The sequence below is a fragment of the Sander lucioperca genome, chromosome 11 (genome assembly GCF_008315115.2).
Source record: "Sander lucioperca isolate FBNREF2018 chromosome 11, SLUC_FBN_1.2, whole genome shotgun sequence".
NCBI classification, from domain to species: Eukaryota; Metazoa; Chordata; class Actinopteri; order Perciformes; family Percidae; genus Sander; species Sander lucioperca.
This window is the reverse complement of record NC_050183.1, coordinates 39,000,224-39,024,969: the sequence shown is the minus strand read 5'-3', so window position 1 is coordinate 39,024,969 and position 24,746 is coordinate 39,000,224. Positions and strand designations below refer to the sequence as shown.

At 38.7% G+C, this 24,746-nt stretch overlaps 2 protein-coding genes across 2 annotated transcripts in view; both read right to left on the bottom strand.

Moving 5' to 3' along the window:
• LOC116034870 (NLR family CARD domain-containing protein 3-like) overlaps nucleotides 1-12,662 on the bottom strand; it is a 31,296-nt gene extending 18,634 nt beyond the window's left edge. Inside the window, exon 1 of the transcript XR_004898745.1 lies at nucleotides 12,505-12,662. The gene's annotated coding sequence lies outside the window, so the exon portion shown is untranslated. The remainder of the gene's footprint in view (nucleotides 1-12,504) is intronic.
• A 471-nt stretch (nucleotides 12,663-13,133) lies between these two features.
• Nucleotides 13,134-23,106, bottom strand: LOC116034871 (protein NLRC3-like). The gene is made up of 3 exons (XM_036007707.1): nucleotides 23,001-23,106; nucleotides 20,606-22,451; nucleotides 13,134-13,200 (listed from the first exon to the last, which is right to left on the bottom strand). Exons 1-3 carry the CDS (start codon nucleotides 23,104-23,106, stop codon nucleotides 13,134-13,136), a joined length of 2,019 nt encoding a protein of 672 aa, XP_035863600.1.
• Between the last annotated feature and the right edge of the window lie 1,640 nt (nucleotides 23,107-24,746).

Genomic DNA, 24,746 nt, shown 5'->3' with positions numbered 1-24,746 from the left:
TAAAGTCCATTAATTAAAGTTGTAGATCAGAAACCCAACAGATTTATGTCAAACTTTAAATAGAAGACTTTTAAGTTGGGAAAACCTGATTAAACATAGCAACCTTCTCAAGACTGGAATATGTTGCCAATGCAGATAAGACTGCATTAGACTGCTGCCTGCCTGCAGGTTTGTCTTGTTTTGTTGCTTGCTATCGGATTCACAGGCAAGACTGGAAGAACAGGAACGAACACACAAACACACACACACACACACACACACACACACACACAGAGAAGCAAAGTTTCTCCTACAGACACTTTGCTTTAAGTTTTCTCTCCATGTTGTGAACTGCAACATGTTCATGTATTTATTTTTGCCATTTCTGCCTGACATTCTGTCTGATATTTTACTAGTCTCTCTTTAAGGATTCAAGCCATAAATAAAAAATATAAAAACATAATTCAAACGGATGTGTCGCATTGGCAACATACGGCTCAAGAAGCTGACAAAGATATGTAATTCCCTCGGCTGAAAATCTATATCTTTCATAAAGATACCCATCAGGGAATGTACATCAGTGTGTCATGTATTTTTGTTCTTGGCCTTCAGAAGAAAATTCATAAAAACTTTAATATACCAACACATAATCAACAGAAAAATCTAAACAAACATGGCAGAGAAAACTGAAAATGAATCATTAAATGAGTTAGTATCAGTTGTCTTACTTTGTGTCTGAGGGTCCAGGTTCATTACTGAAGTGTGGAGGATGATCTTTGGACCGGTCACTCTTCATAGACAGACAGCCAGATACTACAGACTCTGCTCCGTCCTCCTCTTCCTCCAAATCACTCATCTTCTGATCTGAAGTCAGTCTGAGAGGTAAAACAGGAACACTGACTGTGAGCTCACAACATTTACAGAAAATAAGTTTGTACAAGTCACAGGTAAGACTGGAAGAACAGACACACACACACATACACACACACACACACACACACACACACACACACACGGTCAGTTGTCTTTAAATGGAGTCTGAACTGACTGAACTATTTCAGTTTCAGGGTTTCCTCCCTGTTCTCATGTACCTGGATCACCTGCTCTGTGATGCTCCTCCCCTCTCTGTTTACAGGAAATAACGAGTTAATTTATGTGTCAGAGAGTTGGAGTGTTTTTGTGCTCACGCAGATCAGCTTTTTAACTCTACTGCTGCTGGTGCAGCTGCCACCAAATACACCAAATACCTGATTATATTCTGCATTTAGAGAAAACTTAAAGCAAAGTTTCTCCTACAGACACTTTGCTTTAAGTTTTCTCTCCATGTTGTGAACTGCAACATGTTCATGTATTTATTTTTGCCATTTCTGCCTGACATTCTGTCTGATATTTTACTGGTCTCTCTTTAAGGATTCAAGCCATAAATAAAAAATATAAAAACATAATTCAAACGGATGTGTCGCATTGGCAACATGGCTCAAGAAGCTGACAAAGATATGTAATTCCCTCCGCTGAAAATCTATATCTTTCATAAAGATACCCATCAGGGAATGTTAACGGGGATGTCAGTCTCTAAATGTTTTAACTTTTATGAGCTCACCTCTCCCTCTCTGCACACCGAGCTCCACCGGATCTGCTAAGAACAGTGACACCGTTATCAACCGAGTATTGATTGGTCAGTAGGCGGTGCTTTTACACCAGTTGATCTCTAATCTCCAATTTAACCTGCTCCTGAGCAGGTTAAGTGTTTAGCATAAGTTACCACGGCGATTGAACCCGGTAACAAGTGATCCACCGAGATACAGAAAACCCTGGGTTGAACCTGAAGTTACCTCGGTAACCCCAAATCTCGCTTCGTAGTACAGGCCTCACTCCCCAGATTTTGAGTTTTAAATTTAAACCTTTAAAAATATTTTAAACAATATGATTAAATACGTTTTTAACCTTTTAGAATTTGTTTTTATTTTATTAATTGTATTCAGGGTAGGATTTGTTATTTTAAAACATCTTTCTTTTCTTGTTTTTGATGTTTTAATATTTAATAGTAGTCAGTATCTGTTCCTCTCCTAAAACGTGTTTCGGGGTGAATTTTCCTCAACATGAGAACACAAATGCACGTGAAGAATCCAATGCATGAAGAAGTGATTTACAGTATGTAACTTCAGGTGACACTGATGGGATTTTAAAGTTGCTCTATGCCTCCATCTTGTGGTCACATTTGATATTATATCTGCATTACATACTTGGAACTGCAGCCTGAATACTGAGGGTTTAAACACATGTAGCCACACATTTCATTTAGTGTTTCAAGAGTGTTTTTGCTAGTTTTATTGATGATCAAACCAAGTAAAGAAACAAAAAGGAGGACAAGAAAAAGACAGTAATTTAGTGTTTTAGTTTTGACTTTTGGATGTGGCTCCGCGACCCAACCTCGGCTGAGAGGATGAGGTTGGATGGATGAAGATGTGGAATATTTTAATTGTTTTTAGAAAAAGATGATGCTAACAAACAGTTGGAAATGTGGGAATGGGTTCAAATATTAATGTCACTGAAAAGGTATTATACTAATAAAGTCCATTAATTAAAGTTGTAGATCAGAAACCCAACAGATTTATGTCAAACTTTAAATAGAAGACTTTTAAGTTGGGAAAACCTGATTAAACATAGCAACCTTCTCAAGACTGGAATATGTTGCCAATGCAGATAAGACTGCATTAGACTGCTGCCTGCCTGCAGGTTTGTCTTGTTTTGTTGCTTGCTATCGGATTCACAGGCAAGACTGGAAGAACAGGAACGAACACACAAACACACACACACACACACACACACACACACACACACACACACACACACACACACACACAGAGAAGCAAAGTTTCTCCTACAGACACTTTGCTTTAAGTTTTCTCTCCATGTTGTGAACTGCAACATGTTCATGTATTTATTTTTGCCATTTCTGCCTGACATTCTGTCTGATATTTTACTAGTCTCTCTTTAAGGATTCAAGCCATAAATAAAAAATATAAAAACATAATTCAAACGGATGTGTCGCATTGGCAACATACGGCTCAAGAAGCTGACAAAGATATGTAATTCCCTCGGCTGAAAATCTATATCTTTCATAAAGATACCCATCAGGGAATGTACATCAGTGTGTCATGTATTTTTGTTCTTGGCCTTCAGAAGAAAATTCATAAAAACTTTAATATACCAACACATAATCAACAGAAAAATCTAAACAAACATGGCAGAGAAAACTGAAAATGAATCATTAAATGAGTTAGTATCAGTTGTCTTACTTTGTGTCTGAGGGTCCAGGTTCATTACTGAAGTGTGGAGGATGATCTTTGGACCGGTCACTCTTCATAGACTGACAGCCAGATACTACAGACTCTGCTCCGTCCTCCTCTTCCTCCAAATCACTCATCTTCTGATCTGAAGTCAGTCTGAGAGGTAAAACAGGAACACTGACTGTGAGCTCACAACATTTACAGAAAATAAGTTTGTACAAGTCACAGGTAAGACTGGAAGAACAGACACACACACACATACACACACACACACACACACACACACACACACACGGTCAGTTGTCTTTAAATGGAGTCTGAACTGACTGAACTATTTCAGTTTCAGGGTTTCCTCCCTGTTCTCATGTACCTGGATCACCTGCTCTGTGATGCTCCTCCCCTCTCTGTTTACAGGAAATAACGAGTTAATTTATGTGTCAGAGAGTTGGAGTGTTTTTGTGCTCACGCAGATCAGCTTTTTAACTCTACTGCTGCTGGTGCAGCTGCCACCAAATACACCAAATACCTGATTATATTCTGCATTTAGGGAAAACTTAAAGCAAAGTTTCTCCTACAGACACTTTGCTTTAAGTTTTCTCTCCATGTTGTGAACTGCAACATGTTCATGTATTTATTTTTGCCATTTCTGCCTGACATTCTGTCTGATATTTTACTGGTCTCTCTTTAAGGATTCAAGCCATAAATAAAAATATAAAACATAATTCAAACGGATGTGTCGCATTGGCAACATGGCTCAAGAAGCTGACAAAGATATGTAATTCCCTCCGCTGAAAATCTATATCTTTCATAAAGATACCCATCAGGGAATGTTAACGGGGATGTCAGTCTCTAAATGTTTTAACTTTTATGAGCTCACCTCTCCCTCTCTGCACACCGAGCTCCACCGGATCTGCTAAGAACAGTGACACCGTTATCAACCGAGTATTGATTGGTCAGTAGGCGGTGCTTTTACACCAGTTGATCTCTAATCTCCAATTTAACCTGCTCCTGAGCAGGTTAAGTGTTTAGCATAAGTTACCACGGCGATTGAACCCGGTAACAAGTGATCCACCGAGATACAGAAAACCCTGGGTTGAACCTGAAGTTACCTCGGTAACCCCAAATCTCGCTTCGTAGTACAGGCCTCACTCCCCAGATTTTGAGTTTTAAATTTAAACCTTTAAAATATTTTAAACAATATGATTAAATACGTTTTTAACCTTTTAGAATTTGTTTTTATTTTATTAATTGTATTCAGGGTAGGATTTGTTATTTTAAAACATCTTTCTTTTCTTGTTTTTGATGTTTTAATATTTAATAGTAGTCAGTATCTGTTCCTCTCCTAAAACGTGTTTCGGGGTGAATTTTCCTCACATGAGAACACAAATGCACGTGAAGAATCCAATGCATGAAGAAGTGATTTACAGTATGTAACTTCAGGTGACACTGATGGGATTTTAAAGTTGCTCTATGCCTCCATCTTGTGGTCACATTTGATATTACATCTGCATTACATACTTGGAACTGCAGCCTGAATACTGAGGGTTTAAACACATGTAGCCACACATTTCATTTAGTGTTTCAAGAGTGTTTTTGCTAGTTTTATTGATGATCAAACCAAGTAAAGAAACAAAAGGAGGACAAGAAAAAGACAGTAATTTAGTGTTTTAGTTTTGACTTTTGGATGTGGCTCCGCGACCCGACCTCGGCTGAGAGGATGAGGTTGGATGGATGAAGATGTGGAATATTTTAATTGTTTTTAGAAAAAGATGATGCTAACAAACAGTTGGAAATGTGGGAATGGGTTCAAATATTAATGTCACTGAAAAGGTATTATACTAATAAAGTCCATTAATTAAAGTTGTAGATCAGAAACCCAACAGATTTATGTCAAACTTTAAATAGAAGACTTTTAAGTTGGGAAAACCTGATTAAACATAGCAACCTTCTCAAGACTGGAATATGTTGCCAATGCAGATAAGACTGCATTAGACTGCTGCCTGCCTGCAGGTTTGTCTTGTTTTGTTGCTTGCTATCGGATTCACAGGCAAGACTGGAAGAACAGGAACGAACACACAAACACACACACACACACACACACACACACACACACAGAGAAGCAAAGTTTCTCCTACAGACACTTTGCTTTAAGTTTTCTCTCCATGTTGTGAACTGCAACATGTTCATGTATTTATTTTTGCCATTTCTGCCTGACATTCTGTCTGATATTTTACTGGTCTCTCTTTAAGGATTCAAGCCATAAATAAAAAATATAAAAACATAATTCAAACGGATGTGTCGCATTGGCAACATACGGCTCAAGAAGCTGACAAAGATATGTAATTCCCTCGGCTGAAAATCTATATCTTTCATAAAGATACCCATCAGGGAATGTACATCAGTGTGTCATGTATTTTTGTTCTTGGCCTTCAGAAGAAAATTCATAAAAACTTTAATATACCAACACATAATCAACAGAAAAATCTAAACAAACATGGCAGAGAAAACTGAAAATGAATCATTAAATGAGTTAGTATCAGTTGTCTTACTTTGTGTCTGAGGGTCCAGGTTCATTACTGAAGTGTGGAGGAGGATCTTTGGACCGGTCACTCTTCATAGACTGACAGCCAGATACTACAGACTCTGCTCCGTCCTCCTCTTCCTCCAAATCACTCATCTTCTGATCTGAAGTCAGTCTGAGAGGTAAAACAGGAACACTGACTGGGAGCTCACAACATTTAGAGGAAACAAGTTTGTACAAGTCTGGACGACTGGAAGAACACACACACACACACACACACACACACACACACACACACAGAGTCAGTTGTCTTTAAATGTTTTGTATAAGTTACAGCAGGTTTAATGTGTATTATTCAGCCAATCAGGACTTTGTGTCAACAATCAAACTGTTGAGTTCATTCTAACATTTCTTTCCTCTACAGTCCACAGGGAGAAAACTGACTCAGAGACTTTAACAGTCAAATAATAAATGTTGGATTAACACTCACCCTGCCTCAGCCTTCAGTTTCCTCCTCCTGCTCTGTTCTCTCCACTCTAAACGGAGTCTCAACTGACTGAACTCTTTCACTTTCAGGGTTTCCTCCCTGTTCTCATGTACCCGGATCACCTGTTCAGTGTTGCTCCCCTCCTCTCTGTTTACAGTAAACCACATGACTTTATCTAAGTGGGAGTGTCTGAGTAATATGAACACAGATCTGTTTTTTTAACCCTAACGCAGCAGACCAAAGACACAAATACAAAACCTGATTAATGATAGTAACCTTCTAAAGACTGAAATATGTTGTCAATGCAGATAAGAGAAGTAAATACTTATGGTTTGTGGTATCTTTAGTTTCGTTGCTGTGATGCTGTATGGAAGAAGTATTTGCCGACACTGATCTTGATTATAAAAGGTTTATTACATCAAAGATTTCAGCATCAATTTACAGACTCCATGGAAAGTCTGGAGAGCTCCTCAGTCAATATGGCTACTCTGCCTCTTTCTGTCCAAACGGGAATATATACTGTCCTGTGTAACATGAGACGTGGTGATGGGGGTGTCAGTCCTGTGGCCACTCTGCTTCAGCAAAGTCACTGTGTCCTCTAACCATTTGTTTTAGCCATATGGCACCATGTGTGTAAGTAAATCATATACTACATTTCCCCCCTTTGAGACTTAATAAAGTCTCGAAAAACAAAAAGAATAAGACATACATGTTTAAAATGACAACAGAAGAACAAATTTCTCCAACACATGTTCCTTGCATTATGATTTTGACAATACAACAACTTTATGGAGTGTGAGAGTGAAAACCTGTCAGGCAGCTATCTCTCCAAAATATCATCAAACAACTGAGACAGGAAAATCTCTCACAGCCCCTCTGCCCAGGCGGCCACGCACTGTACTCCAGATCAAGTAGAAAATAAATCTTTATCAATTTATGTAGAATTATGGTTTAAGCAAATACATGTGAAAACCTCAGAAAATGAAATATATCAAAACAATGTCCAAATTCAGGCAGGTCAACCCTTCGGACCGTCCAATGGACCTATCCCTGCCTGGCTCCCATATCCCTAAGCGTCAAGAAAAAAAGAAAAACATTTGAGGTGCCCATATATTCACTCCATGACAAAAACATCATTCTCCAAACAATTAATACAAAAGAATATGACACAGATTATGTATTACTCATGCAAACATGTATATATATATATATATATATATATATATATATATATATATATATATATATATATATATATATATCAGAACAAACACAGGAATGTATTCCACTACATTGCAGCTTCTCAGCAGTGTTGATTATCAGTGCAGTGTTGGTGTGGTGGAATCTGAACATTTCCACACCGTCCTGGTTCAGAGTTCTCCTAGTTCCGTCATATTGTCCATATTTGTATCTGTATGCCCTCTGCACATTCTCCCATATGCTCTGGAAGAAAGGAAACACCAACCAGTATCTTTGCAAAACAACACATGAAAATTCATATACTACAGGTTCTTTTACTGTTTAGCTGAATAACTGGCTTATAGATATTCAGATATGCACATTAGACTGCGGACTGCCTGTTGACTTTAGCTGCCTGTCTGCAGGTTTGTCTTGTTTTGTTGCTTGCTGTCTGATGTGTTGTGTTTACTTGTTGTTGTGCATTGAGCCTGTCTGAATGTTGGTCTGTGTATGGTGCTTTTACGTGCTGAATATTGAGTCATTTTATTGTATTTTATTTGTTTAGGTTGCCATTTTAAAACTGGCCAGGGACAACAGATGAAAATGTTAAGTGATCATCACAGACTGTATAAGTTTAGTCAGGATAATGATTTAAAATCATTTAATTTTTTTTAAATGGCAGCACATAATCATCTGCTGTCTTGAATTAGATTTGTTTTTTAAACTAGTGGTAATAAGTTGGTGTAGGTGGTGTATAAACTGGTGGTAGTGGCGAGAGCGGCGAAAAAGTCCTTAAGACTCAACGTGGACTGAATATGTAGAAAAAACGACAAAAACGTAATTTTCATTTTTTGACCTGCGAGGTCAACAAGTGGATGGTCGACAGGAAGACAACACGAGGGTTAATAGAAAGAAATCTCTTCAAATGAATAAAAGTCAAAACAAGTTAAATATAAAGTAGATTACGCTCTAGAAGGTATAAAAACTGCATCCAGATTCATTTTTTATCTCAACCGGTTGTGACCTTTACACCTTTACGAAAAAAAAACAAAAAAAAAACTCATTGTAGCAGCTGAGACCTGGCCAACCACTTGGGGAACACAGCACAAGCACATATGGACAAAACAAACATGCTAAATAAACATATAGGTTTATTTTTAAAGCAGATTTTAAATTACATTGTAACAATTTAACAATTCGCCCTTATGAAATCCAGTCGCGGCACGGCTGTCTTGGAACACAATAGACAGACGGTGGCGGAATGCCCCGACACTTATATTCAACAGTGAACATTCAGAGTTGGATCTACAGTCTGTTGAGATGCCGCTCCAAACGCAGAAACCAAGCACAGTCACACCATAAAATGTTAAGACATGTTAAGAAAAAAGATCCGTATTTTGCCGTAATCTAATGACACGAAAAAAAAATAATCCACAGCGATCAGGAGATCCACAAAAAGGGTCACGGTGTATCCAGCAAGGCTGATACAAGCGTCACATTCACCAGCCAGCTCCAAACAGGTGAACGAGGCCTCTCCACTTCGCCGTTTAAACAAAGTGGAATAAAACATAAGCTATAAAAGTCCAAATCTACGCAAAACGCGCAATGAATTAGTAAGATGACAGCAAATTTATATAGGCTACATGGGATTTAGGCAACCTTTATTGCAACGTTGGCACGGAAAGATGTCCAGACTAGTGCAACAGTAATTTTCGTTTTTTGCGTCCTGCATATGTGTTGACAATGGTCTTAGGTGAGAGGCAGAGCCCTGAAAAAATATTTTTTTTAATAAAGCAGTATATGAAATCAGATGTATTACCTACCACCATTTGGTTCTTTTAGGTTATTTAAAATATTTATAAAAGATCTGGTCATGCCAGATATAATTATTCCACTCATTTTTGAAACATTTTTGCAATTTCCCAGTTTCAGCCACCAGGGGGGCAGTGCTCCCCCTGCCCCCCCGCAAACTCCGCGTATGGTTACATCCCTAATAATAAATATAAGACTCATGAAAGGCACTTCGCCCGTCACTAATACCAGATGGATTCTGATTACAGGTGGTCAGTTTGCATCATGGAAACTAAATATGATAATAAAATACCTGACTCTGTAGTAGTGTTCACAGGGAACTTCATCCAGGCATCTTCAGGCTTTTTGCAGGTTTTCGTGGCCTTTTTCACTCCTTGATCAGGCTGATACACACAACTATTGTTAACCCAACAGGGATGTATGACTTCCTCCATCTCTGCTCCGCCTTCTCTCCATACAGCTCCTGTCCACATGTTTCTGGTCAACAACATATATATGTTAGGAGGGCATTACATCATCCGAGGGAGGCTCTCATCACCACGCATATATTTTATATATATATATATTTATATTTAATAGTAGTCAGTATCTGTTCCTCTCCTAAAACGGGTTTCAGTGTGAATTTTCCGCACATGACTCAACATGAGAACACAAATGCACGTGAAGAATCCAGTGCATGTACAAGTGATTTACAGTATGGAACTTCAGGTAACAATGATAGGATTTTAAAGTTACTCTATGCCGCCATCTGGTGGTCACATTTGATATTACATCTGCATTACATACATGGAACTGCAGCCTGAATACTGAGGCTTTAAACACATGGATCCACACATCTTATTTAATGTTTCAAGACTAGTTTTATTGATGACCAAACCAAGTAAAGAAACAAAAAGGAGGCAGAAAAATATAGCACAGAAGAAGCCAGAGCGGTTAAAGACCCAAAGAGCTGTATGTCAGAGGAATGGACAGACAGGAAGTAAAGACTAAACGGAGTAACTTCCTGTCTGGGCTCTGGCAGTGTTTAAACATTGCTCCATCTAGAAGGGAATGTCCCGGGGGTAGAAACCCTCCATCAGATGCTGCCATCATTACATCTGTTAGAAATGACAACGTTTAGTTTAATGAAGCATTACACTAGAGGGGGGGGGGGGATGTTATAGCTTATAGCTCCCAGAGCTCCAACCCATTTAGTTTAGGCAAGAGATCAGCTGGTTTTGGCACCTTATACGACTGTTGCGACACTTTTTTCCGATGTTTTTGTTGCTTTTTGCAATTTTTTTTCCCCAACATTTTTGGGTGTTTTTTCTTATTATCTTTATCTTTTCTTTACTCATTTGGACTGCCGACGTCCCCAGCATTTGTCTATACTGCCTATGCTACGGGCCAGGCCTGAAATGTTAGAGCCCCCCATCCTATCTTCATTGACAAGAGGACTTTTAGTCATGTTAAGTCTCTTTGTAGTATTTTTGGATGTTGTTGTGACTGTTCTGCACCTATTTTTAGTCATCTTATGTTTCTTTGTAGTATTTTGTGTCTTTGTCATTTTGGGTCATTTTGTAGTTTGTACCTTCTGTCTATTGCTTCTCTTTCTGATGTTTTTGTGGCTGTTTGTGGTTTTTGACATTTTTTCTGACACTTCACCATTTTCTGACACTTTAGAGACCAAAACACTTATCCATTCATCCAGAAAATACTCCACAGATTACTCCACGACAACAGATTCAAACAGAAACATTCAAACTTCTCAAAATAATCACAATCAGACATTTTCAGATATTTTCCTCATATCGTGCAGAGACAGCTCACGTAGGAAAAGCTGGAAAATCAATACAAAGATTTGCAGATTTATTAAAAGCTTCAAAGATTTGCGACGTATTAATATATATGGTCAGAACCCATAGATATATAAATATTTATATCTATGGTCTAACGAGCACCTGCAAGGCTAACCCCTAACCCTTTTCCCCCATTCATATATTTCTTATTTGATATTTTAAAATAAAGAGCTAAAAGCCTGGAACCAAGCCAACTAGCTAGGAATAAGAAAAAATAACTTGTTCAAAGGAACAAGACTGTACAAAAAGGAACCCGTGAGATTAGTTACTTTTTTAGCATATGCGTCAGGAGAGCAACTCTCATAAGAATGAACGGGAATCCACCATTAACGTGGCCTCCAGGTCCTGTAATACATCCATGAGTTCATTCCTAAGAGAGTTGCTATGTGCTTCATTCACCAAAAAAGTTTCTAATCTTCTGGGTTTCCTTCCATGATGTTTGGCCCACTGAATCTGTTCAGTAGTGTTTGTCCCACTTACCCCGACCTGAGAGTTTTTAGGATGACAAACACAAAGAAAAACTTCAGAGAGAAAACTTAGTGTGCTTAGCGCAGCCTGCTTCCTTTCAGCTCTCATGTTAACGTGTTGGAGTGAAGCTCACAGACCAGACTTTGAGCATCAAGTCTGTTGACTCTGCAGATTTCATTGAAGTACACAGTGAAAATAAACTGCTGAGTCCTGAACGCATCATTACTGCAGAAACAGAGACGATCACTGCTCACTTTAATGATGATTTACTGCTGTTGGGTTCAGAGCTGTTAAAAACCATCTGAATGTTCCATCTACTTTTAAATATTACAAGATATATATTGTATGTTAATATGGAGTCTGTATATACAAACAAAACAAATGACAGAAGGACAGATATATATGATGTTAAAGACTGAACAGTAAAACATCAGCTGTGATTACTGGACTTCAGCAGAGCTTCTGCTCTGTATGAAGACCAAATGGTTACTAAATGTAACGCTGGTTCTATGGAAAAAGAGCCAGTGATGTGCAGGCTTCAGTCAGACTGATCTCAGATCTCAGAACTGTGACAACGATGAACTGATCAGTTGTTTAGTGTTGAAATGAGAGAACAAACACTTTGAGATCATATTTGATGGTTGGACAGTTTGATGTCTCTGTACATTTTGTGATGCTGTCAGCTGTAATCCAGATTTAAATCCTTCAGACATGAACACAACAACAACAGTCGTCTTTAACTCAACTCAAACACAAGATCACAACAAGCTTCTGGCTCATCTGATTGGCTGACTGTCCTCTCTCTCCTCTCACAGCTTCACTGAGAAGGTTGGAGGTTTACAGGAAATAGTGGATCTTTGCTTTGATATTAACTGTGTTTAGTTCAATACTGCTGAAACCAGCATGGACTGACTCCAACCCTCTACTGACCTCAGAGTCTCCAGTCGACAGTTTGGACTCTTCACAAGATCACACAGCAGCTTCACGTCTGAATCCTGCAGCTTGTTGTATCTCATGTCCACCTCTCTCAGATGGTATGGGTTGAACTTCAGAGCTGAGGCCAGAGAAGAACAGCTGATCTCTGACAAACTGCAATCCCGCAATCTGGATAAAGAATAAATCATGAAGATAAAAATGTATTTATTTTCCAATCAATAGTATACTGATCCTTTAAACAGCTGCATTGGGAAATATGCATGTGTGTGTCTGTGTGCCTGTGGGAGTGTGTGTGTGTGTGTGTGTGTGTGTGTTGTGTGTGTGTGTGTGTGTGTGTGTGTGAAAGTAGTAGAAAAAAAATTTCTACTTCAGCACGTAAACTTTATTAATTTAAAACCAATATTAGTTAAGATGACCTTCTGTATACAGATGTGACCATTTACTAACAATTATAAACATTCATTGACTTTAACAACTAACAGTGGACATGTTCTACAGTTTCCTTAACAAACAAATTTCTCTTGTGATTGCAGACTAAATTTACTACAAGAAACATGAAACTATAAACAAAAACATTTACAAATTCATGGATTAAGTTATGTTTGTTCATAAATTAGGTTCAGTTATAAATTATGCAGAGCTGAGACCAGATAAGCACAGCTGATATCTGACAAACTGCAGTTCCACAATCTGAATAAAGAGTAAACGTCAGTTAGTGTTTCCTGTTTTATTTTTTAGTAGTCTGTTTTGCCCCTAGTCTTGTCTAGTTTACTTCCTGTCTGTTTTGTTTTCCCGCCTGTATGACTGTCTGCCCCGCCCTGATTTCTTTCACCTTCTTTTTTTAAACAACAAAATTGTCATAATGTCATATGAATTAGGTATAAAGACCATGATTTTTTAAAGCGTTAAAAAAATGACAAAAAGCATCAAAAGCAAAGGAAAAAGGGCCAAAAACGTTGTGGAAAAGAGATGGAAAAGGTTCAAGACAACACGAGGGTTAATAAACACAAGTCTTCTGGGACTGCAGACTAAATGTACTACAAGAAACATGAAAATATAAACAAAAGAACATAGGTGTAAGTTATGTTTGTACATAAATTAGGTTAAGTTGTTTATTAAACATATTAGATCTATAATAGTAACAGAATCAGTGAACTGACCTCAGAGTCTCCAGTCTGCAGTGTGGACTCTTCAGAAAACCACACAGCAGCTTCACTCCTGAATCCTGCAGCTTGTTGTAACTCAGGTCCAGCTCTCTCAGATGGGAGGGGTTGAACTTCAGAGCTGAGACCAGAGAAGCACAGCTGATCTCTGACAAACTGCAGTACTCCAAACTGAAAAAAGAATACATGGCGATAAAAATCAGTTTCTAATTCAATCAATATTATATTGATCCTTTAAACATCTATATGTCTGTGAGTGTGTGTGTAATAGAAGGTAAGGTAGTAGGAGGAGAGTAAGATAGGAAGAGGATAAGACAAGGTGAGGAGGAAAGGAGGAGAGGAAGAAAGGAGGTGAGGAGAGGAGTAGAGAAAGAAGAGAGGATGAGGAGAGGAAGAAAGGAGGTGTTATTTGTCAGCTAACGTGATGGGCTAACTGACCAACTGACTGAGGGATAACTGAGTTCAGGCATCAACACCAATACGAGGCACTGGCACACTTTTGATAGTCCTACTCCTAGCTCAAAAACCTTAACTCCTATCACTTAATGTTTAATATTGTTACAGATATGACACCCTGCTGAACATCCTGTGCAAGAAGAAGTGTTGTGTAAGAAATGTGAGGACAGTTAGCTGTCTGAAAAGGGCCTGGTTCTGATCTCCTGATATTTCTGGTATGATTTAGTAAAGGAGGCAGTGCGGCAGTCAGGGAAGGACAATTGGACATCTTGACAATCTGTGCGTTCGGGAAAAGTCCAGAACGGCATAAGAAAAGTCTAATAAAGCGATATTAACAGCCAACAGCACAGGGTGCTAATACGATCACTTATACTATGTATACGTGTAAAAAAACTGAGAAAGAAGAGTAGGCCGAGGGTACTGCAGGGCGAAATCAAACCGCCGGCAGATCGGGCTGGGTTTACCCAGTAGTGAGGCTTTTGTTTACCCAGTCTATAGGCCTATATCATTAGACGTGACAATGTCTAACGTAAGGAGAAAGGTGGATGGGAAAAATTCAAAGAAAAGAGGGCCAAGTCTCTCGAGACTGATGCAGCAAAATGCAAAAAGCTCACATAGCATCCACAGCCTGGTCATGATGAGGGACAGACAGCAGAGTTAATTTCACATCAGCAAGAGGTGATGGTAAGTGCCAGGAGCAGGACACATTATAATAGGCTGCCTTTATCCCTATCTTAGCGAATTGCACAGTCAGCTATCAACATGGGTGTACATCATGATTATGAAAATGATCATGCCTTTTAGTGCTCTCAAACTTAATGTGTTTAATCATTTCTGTTGGGCTAAATTGAAACATTAAAATGCATTAGAAATTAATCGCAGGTTGACCACGATTTCACTTCGTTGTATGAGAGGTTGTAGTGAGCTCATTTTTGCTGCTAGGATGAAAACTATGGTATTGAATTAAATGGGAAAACATCATTACATGCATTGGTACCACTCTAAACATGCTAACAAACAGGGAAGGGGGCTAAATAATTCACCAAATCTAACCAAAAGTTTAACCAAAAAATACTAGCTTGCACTTTCTGTCTGTCTTCCATCAGTGTCTTTCATATTTGCGTTTACTGTTGCGGAACTGGCAAAGACCTGGGGTCTCATTTATAAAACTGTGTGTAGGATCCTTACTAAAAGTGTACGTACGCCCAAAAGCCCAAAATGGCGTACGCCAAAATAAAGTCAGATTTATAAAACCGTGTGTACGCACACCTGTAAGCAATGTTCCCTTTATAAATCAGAGATTACCTACAAGTGTGCGTACGTGAATCAGCCACTTATCCCGCCCTGTACACGCCCATTTTTAACCATAAATAGTCAATGCAAAGCACCTCGTGAATGCTAATCAGTATGTTAATGACACTGGCAGTTGTTACACCGAATCATGATAACTAGCGGAGAAAAAGCAAAAAACTTCTCAGACGTTCAGGAATTGCCGCAAATTGAATTATAATTTCGGCCTGTTCTTGCACAGTGTAGGGAAACCTGATCTATAACTACATGTATTAATAATACGTCCAAAACAGCAGGCATTACGGCACTCAGAGACAGCTTCGATATACCAGACGTATATAATAAGATTTAACAGAACTATATATTATATCCAAACAAGCCTTAGTGATACAAATTAAGATTATATATGATATTTATATAAATAAATAAAAAACACTCAACTGTCTGACATTTCCCTCTGGAAACAGCTGCTTTCCCCCAGAGTGGCGAGTACCTGTATTTGGACCGAGATGGCACGGTTCCGGCATGTTGCCCTCTCTACTGGACCCAATTCAGTACATAGATCCAAGAGCACAGCTTTATGGAATGTAATCAGCATATTAGCCAGTCATCGTGATGGTCAGTGAAGTCTCTTTTTCTCCTAATTCTGACATTGGCGGAGTCCTCTTGCAAGGCCAGCAGTGCCATCATGCAGCATTACGCATGGGGGTCAACGCAGTATTTATATGTTTATAACAATTTGTGATTGTTAACACCTTGCCAACACAGCATCAACTAGTGGTATCCCCCACCCCGAGATACAATTTGAAGATGAAAGAAAGTCTAATAGGCAAACACACTTTTCTTCATGCAGGTTTTGTCACAAACGGTATTAAAGTTCAGACTGATAAAGAGGACATTAAGGGTAATGATTGGATGAGAGCTTAATGGCTGTATTTTCAGACTTTGACATTTGATGATATATGCACAGTATTAAAGACAGATATTTAGTTATTTACACTGTGTTCTGCCGTTATGTAATGGTAGGGTATTTGATGCTATCCTGTAATCCAGTTGGGCCATCCCCTCCACCTGCGCTCCGTAGCAGACAATGTGACGGTGAGACAGCGGCGATTAAATATTAAGACATTTTTTTAATTAAGATTTGAGTTGGAGGTGTTTATGGAACAATTATGAATGAATGAATGAATGAATTTTATTGGTCGTAACCAAAGGGTAGGGTCGGAAGCTTCAGCTTATATAAGGCCCCCCCTTGTCACATTTTTAAAATAAACTCATTTTCAATAAAATCGACAAGACGGAAAAGATAAAAGCAATTATACGGAAAGAAAAAAAAACAAAAAAAAAGCAAATCAAAACATGCCTACATCTACCTACGTACATACATACCTACATACATACACACAGACATACATACATACATACATATATACATACACACCTCATATACCCATTTAGGGTCAGTGCTTATATACATTGCAATTGCCACCTTAAGGTAAATAATATCATAATTAATGACGACAACCATAATGGTAATGATGCTTATCATCATCAACATGACTATCCACCTTCGCACACAATAATATTACTCAATATCTATACTTATCTAGTATCATATCTTTGAACCCTTTTTTAAATTTAAAAACATTTCCGATATGTTTTAATTCCCTTGGCAATGCGTTCCATAACTTCACGCCACAGACAGAAATGCACCTGCTTTTCATTACTGTGTTACAGGTAGGTTGTTTCCAATTAAGGTCACCTCTGAGAGCATAACCCCCTTCTCTTTCTCTAAACATGGTTTGAATGTTGGGGGGAAGTAGATTATTTCGGGCCTTATACAGAACTAACGTAGTATTTTGGAATTAGAATTAGTATGATAATTGAAGCTGACATTATTCACAATTCGTATAGCTCTTTTCTGAACTGTGTACACTGTCTGTAGAGTGTTATCATTCAGTACAAGCGCAAATAACACTGCTGGATTTAATCTTCATGATAATGTGGATGATATGGAGTGAAAAAATATGCGTGAGGCATCAATACTTGAAAATATTAAGAGTAATCGTTATTCCCATTTACTTTCTGCAGTCTGACTTCAGTTCACCACCTCACCATCTGCGTTGCCAATTCCTATTTTGTCTCCAAAATGTGTGTATGCATGGGTCAGAGTTTGCGTGGAGGACCGCAAATTCTCCCATCAAGTTTGTTTTTTATAAATCACAACCTTTGCGTGGGAAGTGGTGTACTCACATTTTCAGCCCCGTTTTGTGCGTACGCCACATTTATAAATGAGACCCCTGGTGGTTGTTTGTGAAAGCTTCACAGACAAAATTGATAGGGCCTAGTCATTTTCATAATTTCACAGCCTTAATATGAATCAAAAGTGTAATATGACATTGACAAAATATTAAATAGGTTATTCAATGCTAATTCTTTAACACAAAGCAACACATATTATATAATCAATAATTGCTAATAACCTATCTTTAAAATCATTTGTTTATTCAGGTTGAAGATAGTTGCAGCACAAAATATGACAGGGTAGTAACTAACTCTCAGTGTAGGTTTGGTATAGCCCTACAGAATATCTAATCCCCATGTTCAGGTACAGCAAGTAGCTTACTTCATACTTCTACATTTCATTATTTGTATTTTATTTTCAATGCAGATGTAATGGCATTGTACATTTTTTGTTTTTATTTGAAGGCTGAGGCTTCATTAATAAACACAACCCCAATTACCATCATTTACCGTAAATACTTACCGTAAATACCTTGTCTGATAGGCTACAGTATTGTGGCATAATATCAGGACATCCTGGCTAGTGTCTGTTGTGCACAGCTAGGGGCGAATGGCCGGATGATGGGGGTATTTGGAAGAAAGTCCAAGACTGTTTTTTTAACCCCAGTCCATCCCTTGTGGCAGTTGGTGGACATGGCTTCACTTGGAAACTCACTGTGCCTTGTATGAAAGTCACTGTGAATTTTGCTTCTGCCTCACTCCCCTCTGTCAGTTGGGCCCTGCCCTCTGAGTCTGAGGATTCCATCCCATACAAACCAATGTAAAAATATCAGAGGTGCTTTTGTTCTAAGCCTCAAAGAGGGCTGAATATTTTAAAAAGTACTGATGGGATTTGTTTTAGGAAGTTCCTGTATGGGAGTTTTAAAGTGTCCATGACAGAGACTTCAGTTATTATGAATCTAGAAGTTCTGTAAAATACACTTTTTTTTTGTTTTGAAGGTTATATATTAAAAAATCATTATTCCATAAAGGCCTTTGACTTCTTGAAGGTCTTTTAATTATTTATATATTGATGTGTCTCTGTCATGTGTCTCACATTGAGTTCAGACTAAATTTGTTTAAACTGACAAACTTCAAAAAAGATTAATTAGTGCTCAGTCAACCCCATAAAACAAGTGAACTGAAGGGAATTTAAAACTTCTGTTATGGATTTAAATTTGGTAGACTGTACGTGAGCTCAATACATGAACTGACCTGAGAGTCTCGAGTCTACAGTTTGAACTCTGCAGTCCAGCACACAGACACTCCACTCCTGAATCCTTCAGCTTGTTGTCACTCACGTCCAGCTCTCTCAGGTGGGAGGGGTTGGGCTTCAGAGCTGAGGACACGACTTCACAGTCAGTCTCTGAGAGGTAACAGCCATTAAGTCTATGATGACGAATAATAAAACATTTAATGTGACACATTTATCCTAAAAACAGACTATTTTATTTTTATCACAAAGCACTTTCACAATGGTCTGATGTTTGATTCAGATATGTTGAGGTGAGAGGTCACAGGACCGCTTTCAAAATGCCCATGCCATACAGACAGAGATCCATTCTGGATGTTTTTGTCTATATTTGATCATTCCAATATCATCCCCTCACATGCTCTCTCACATCAAGCAAAAATTATAGATATTAGGGCTGGGATTTCCCTAATAGATTTGATTCTATTCACAAACTCAATATTGATTTGGGATATTTCAGTTGCTAAACTAATTTAACTTGTAAATGAAAGAGATGATACGGTTGTACAAGGTTCCCTCTAACCTGCTGCATAGAGACAGAGCGCATCACGTCATACTCTGAAAGCTACGCCCACCGGAGGGGAAAACAACTCTCCGCTCTCTGTTGACTTGGATTGTGTGAAGGTTTCCTCCTCGTCATTTTCATCTGCTAGCAAACATCAGAAACATCCCTAAAATCTGGTTTGTGGTGGTATTTACTACCAACAGGGCAAATAACCCAGAACGTAAGTTTTATAAGTTGTCTGCCCGAAAAACTGAGCTTTTACGAAGACAAAAGTGGAAACAGATGTCAGGAATAAGCAGAGATAATGGGGAGACACTTAGCTGGGGGGCGGGACTTAAATGCCTTTTTAAAAGTCTCAATGTTTACATTAAAGCAGTTACATTAATGTACTTTTTATTCAACATGAACAAGCAATGAAGTGCAGCTCTACAGACAGTCAGAGTTTAGATACACTTCATTCAGATTTCCTTTTACAATGGCCAGCAAAGCTTTTGCTTCTCCAAAATGTATCCTGTAACTTGTAAAATAACTTTGGAGCATTATCTAACCTTCCCGACAGCTAGCATGACATAGTTGATACCAATGGATTTCTTAGCTCTTCAAGACCCATTCTGGATTTTATCAATATTGGATAAGTCAAATGAAATCAATTTAAGTAAGAAAAATATGTTATTCAAACCAGTCCTGATAGATATTGTAGAAATTGTGAAAATGAACAGAAATATCCTTAATAAAGTAGTTCAGAATCTGCTCATAAAAATATGATCAAAATAGCTTAATGAAAGTTATTATGAAAAAACATTAAAATAAAAGCAGATCACAAATAATAAATGTCTGTATATGAAATAGACACATTATAGAAACACACTGCTGACTCTGTATACACTGTAAAAAGGCTGTCTGTTGTGATTAAATGATGACAGAAGATACTTTAGCTACAGACACAAAGATCATCATCGTCTCATTCTCACAGTATTTGAGACAAAGATATTTGCAGAGTAACATGTAGAATTATTTACAATAAGGTTTATCTTTTATAGTGTGTAAGTTTTATATTGTTCATGTGTGTAAAGTCTGTATATTTACTCTAATACTGATGGCCTCAGCTTCACACTGATTTAAAATGATAATCACATCTATACTTACTGAGCCTTTCTGCAGTTCCTCACAGCTGGAATCAGTCTCCGTCGTACCGATCTCGATGTGTTGTACTTGTTCAGGTCCACCTCATCCAGAACCTCCTCTGACATCTGCAGCATGTAGGCCAGAGCTGAGCAGTGGATCTCAGAGAGTTCCTTCTCTGATCGGTTCTCTGATTTCAGAAACTCTTGGATCTCCTGATGGACTGAGTGGTCGTTCATCTCCGTCAGACAGTGGAAGATGTTGATGCTTCTGTCAGGAGAGATGTTTTTACTGTTCATCTCCTTCAGGTTGTTGATGGCTCTCTGGATGATTTCAGGACTGTTGTCTCGACCCAGCAGGCCTCCTAAGAGTGTCTGGTTGGACTCGAGAGAGAGGCCATGAAGGAAGCGGACAAACAGGTCCAGGTGGCCATTTTTACTCTCAAGGGATTTCTCCATGGCCCTCTTCAGGAAGACATCCAGGGATGGGTAATGATCAATGTCCAAATCAACATCAACATCATCATCATCATCATCTATAGCTCTCTTCCTCAGGGATGAACTAACATAGTCTTCTCCCAGGAAGTTGTTCAGTACATGTGTGGTCCTGTTGGTGTAACAGTGGAACAGGTAGACTGCAGCCAGAAACTCCTGAACACTCAGATGATTGAAGCAGTAGACTGTTTTCTGGAAGACCACACTCTCTCTTTTGAAGATCTCTGTATAAACTCCTGAGTACAGCGAGGCCTCTGTGACATCCAGACCACAGCGCTCCAGGTCTTCTTGGAAGAACATGATGTTTCCTTTCTCCAGCTGTTCAAACGCCAGCCTCCCCAGCTTCAGAAGAACTTCCCTGTCGGCCTCCGTCAGCTCCTGTGGACTCGTCTCATGTCCCTCAGCATACTTGAGCTTCTTCCTCTTTGTCTGAAACAGCAAGAAATGTGAGTACATGTCAGTCACGGTCTTGGGCAGCTCTCCTCTCTGGTCTGTAGTCAACATGTGGTCCAGAACTGTAGCAGTGATCCAGCAGAAGACTGGGATCAGACACATGATGTGGAGGCTCCTGGATGTCTTGATGTGGGAGATGATTCTGCTGGACAGCTCTTCATCACTGACTCTCTTCCTGAAGTACTCCTCCTTCTGGGTGTCAGTGAAGCCTCGTACTTCTGTTACCCTGTCAACACACGCAGGAGGGATCTGATTGGCTGCTGCAGGTCGGGAAGTTATCCAGACGAGAGCCGAGGGAAGCAGCTTCCCCTGGATGAGGTTTGTCAACAGCACGTTGACTGATGACTTCTGTGTGACATCAGAAAAAGCCTTCTTGTTGTTGAAATCCAGTGAAAGTCTGCTTTCATCCAGCCCGTCAAAGATGAAGAGAACTTTAGAGCCAGCGAGCTGCTCTGCTGTGACCTCCTGTAATGTCGGATGGAAAACACGGAGTAGCTCCAGAAGACTGTACTGCTCATCTTTGATCAAGTTCAGCTCCCTGAAGGAAAGAGGAATCACCAGACTGATATATTGGTTTTCCAAACCCTCAGCCCAGTCCAGACAGAACTTCTGCACTGAGAAGGTTTTTCCAACGCCAGCGACGCCGCTCGTCAGAACCACTCTGATGTGTTTCTGTTGGTCAGGTAAGGCTTTAAAGATGTCGCAGCACTTGATTGGAGAGTCATGGAGGGTCTTCTTCTTGGAAGCTGTCTCGAGCTGCCACACCTCATGTTGGGTATTAACCTCTTCACTCAGTTCCTCTGTGATGTAGAGGACAGTGTAGATCCTTTTGAGGAGGGTTCTACTTCCTGTTTCAGCTCCTTCAGTCACACGTTCAAATGTCCCCTTCAGCCTGATCTTATGTTTCTGACGACCAACATACACTAAAAAAAGAACAAAGGTGAGAGACAGAACAAGAAAAATATAACAATCTGGTGATTATTTGTATTACCAATATGAAAACAATCCAGTTAAATTACAAATGGACTTAAACTGTAATATGTATGTTAAATGTCTGCGCTAGTGCAGCACGATATATAAGGAGAATACGCGTTATGCTATAATTTTAGATGAAGTGTTCTCACTTCTGCTGCTTTCAGTATTCTGCTTAAATACAACACTTGTTGAATTAAAAACAAATGAAAGGAAATTATTTCCAACTGTCTTTTATTAATCAAATTGTATGAAATATAAAAAAAGAATGACAGTTTCATTTTGAAGTTAGTTAAATATTTCCTTTCAACTAACACAAAAAATCTGAGTGTCTTTCTTGATGTGCATATTGCGTTAGTTGATATCGCTAATCAACGATAAAAAACGATATGTTGTGCAGCCCCAGTCTGTGCTGTCTGACTCAACAAATGTCTCAGTATTACAACAACCAGTGGTGTGTTGAGACATGAAGACATCAGCAGACAGATGGACTGACTTACTTTGTTTAGAGCTGCTCTGATTGGCTGTCTGACGTCCTGCTCTGGTTCTGGATCTGGACTGCTGCTCCTCAAAAACATCACTCCTTTCCTCTCTCTGTGAAAACATTTCTTCATCACTAAAATTATTTGTTGATTGTTGTTGAAACATATCAAGATTTGGTCAAACTGTCTAGAGTCAGTTAGGTGTAGCATGTAACAGTGGTCTCTCAGTCTCCCAGTCTTACTAAATCATACTTTTTTTCTATCAAATGAAGGCATGAATGTAATTCAAATATTCAAAAAAATAGAAGTGATCCAAATCTACATTTGATCATTTCCTGCCCTCAGATAACTTTTACATCACTGTGTCATGTATGTTTGTTCTTTGCATGAAAACTGAAAATGAATCATTAAGTTAGGAGCAGTAGTCTTACTTTGTTTCTGAGGGTCCAGGTTCATTACTGAAGTCTGGATCTTTGGACTCTGCTCCGTCCTCCTCTTCCTCCAAATCACTCATCTTCTGATCTGAAGTCAGTCTGAGAGGTAAAACAGGAACACTGACTGTGAGCTCACAACATTTAGAGGAAACAAGTTTGTACAAGTCACAGGTAAGACTGGAAGAAGAACAGGAACACACACACATACACACGGAAACACAGATACGCACACACACGCACACACACACGCACACACCCTATACAGTAGTACAATAAAACTGCCAGCACTGCAGCTCTGCAGTCGTCTTTAAATCTGAAATCTGTTAATATTTAACAGTGATCCTTCTCCTTATGACCAACCTTTACTGTATCTACAGGGCTATGACACATTATCCTGAATGCATCTAGTCAAAGTCCAACAACACACCTTGGTTCAGCTTTAGCTGAGGCTGTACTTCATGATGAGATAAGATTCCTTTATTGTCATTGCATTTACATACAGTGAGATCCAGGTGCACCTCCTGCAACGGTGCTCAAAAAATACTTTAAACATACAATAAATATACATTAAATACACCTATCAAACATCTAACGTTCACACACATGCAAATCACATACACAATTGTCAGCACGTGAAAAGGTTAAAAAGTAAAACGCTTTTGTGTATTGCACCATTTGTAATAATAAATAAAAGATAACTCGCATGTATAGTAACTCAATCCTGTTAAAAACCACCAGTCATCAAAAATCTTCTGGACTTCAGCCAGTCTAAAAAATTACAAAATGACTTTTTTGATGAAATAAAAGCATGTGAATAAACTAAATGTCTGGCCCTTGATGTGATTCTTATTGAAACTGAGATTGACACCCCTGTATTAATATATATGAATCCATAGATATATCAGAACCCATAGATATATAGATATATAAAAACATATTTATATCTATGGTCTAACGAGCGCCCGCAAGCACAGTATGTGGTGAAATGGTAAGGGTTAGGTTTAGGGGTGAGGCTCACCCCTTACCCTAACCCTTTTCCCCATTGATATATTTATTATATATTCTAAAATAAAGAGTTAAAATCCTGGAATCAAGTCAACTAGCTAGCAGATGAATCGTGAGCATAAAGCATTTGATTAGACCCAAAACAAAAAAAACTGAAAAAAGGCAAAGGAACAAGACTGTACAGAAAGGACCAGATACTTCAGTGGTAGCAGCTCGTTTGCAGCATGGATGTTGGTCTGTTATTAGAACTGGATACAACATAATTAACCACGCTCAGTCAACCCGTTGTCACTCCCAACTCGTAAAATAAAATATAATGTGCTGG

What these genes read in the sequence shown, in the direction of transcription:
- LOC116034871 (XM_036007707.1), bottom strand. Translation starts at nt 23,106, where the DNA reads ATGTTTTCACAGAGAGAGGAAAGGAGTGATGTTTTTGAGGAGCAGCAG. An exon ending in TCAGAGCAGCTCTAAACAAA is followed by an intron (nt 22,452 to 23,000) that starts GTAAGTCAGTCC and finishes TTCTTTTTTTAG; the next exon opens with TGTATGTTGGTCGTCAGAAA. An exon ending in AGGAACTGCAGAAAGGCTCA is followed by an intron (nt 13,201 to 20,605) that starts GTAAGTATAGAT and finishes CTCTTTATTCAG; the next exon opens with ATTGTGGAACTGCAGTTTGT.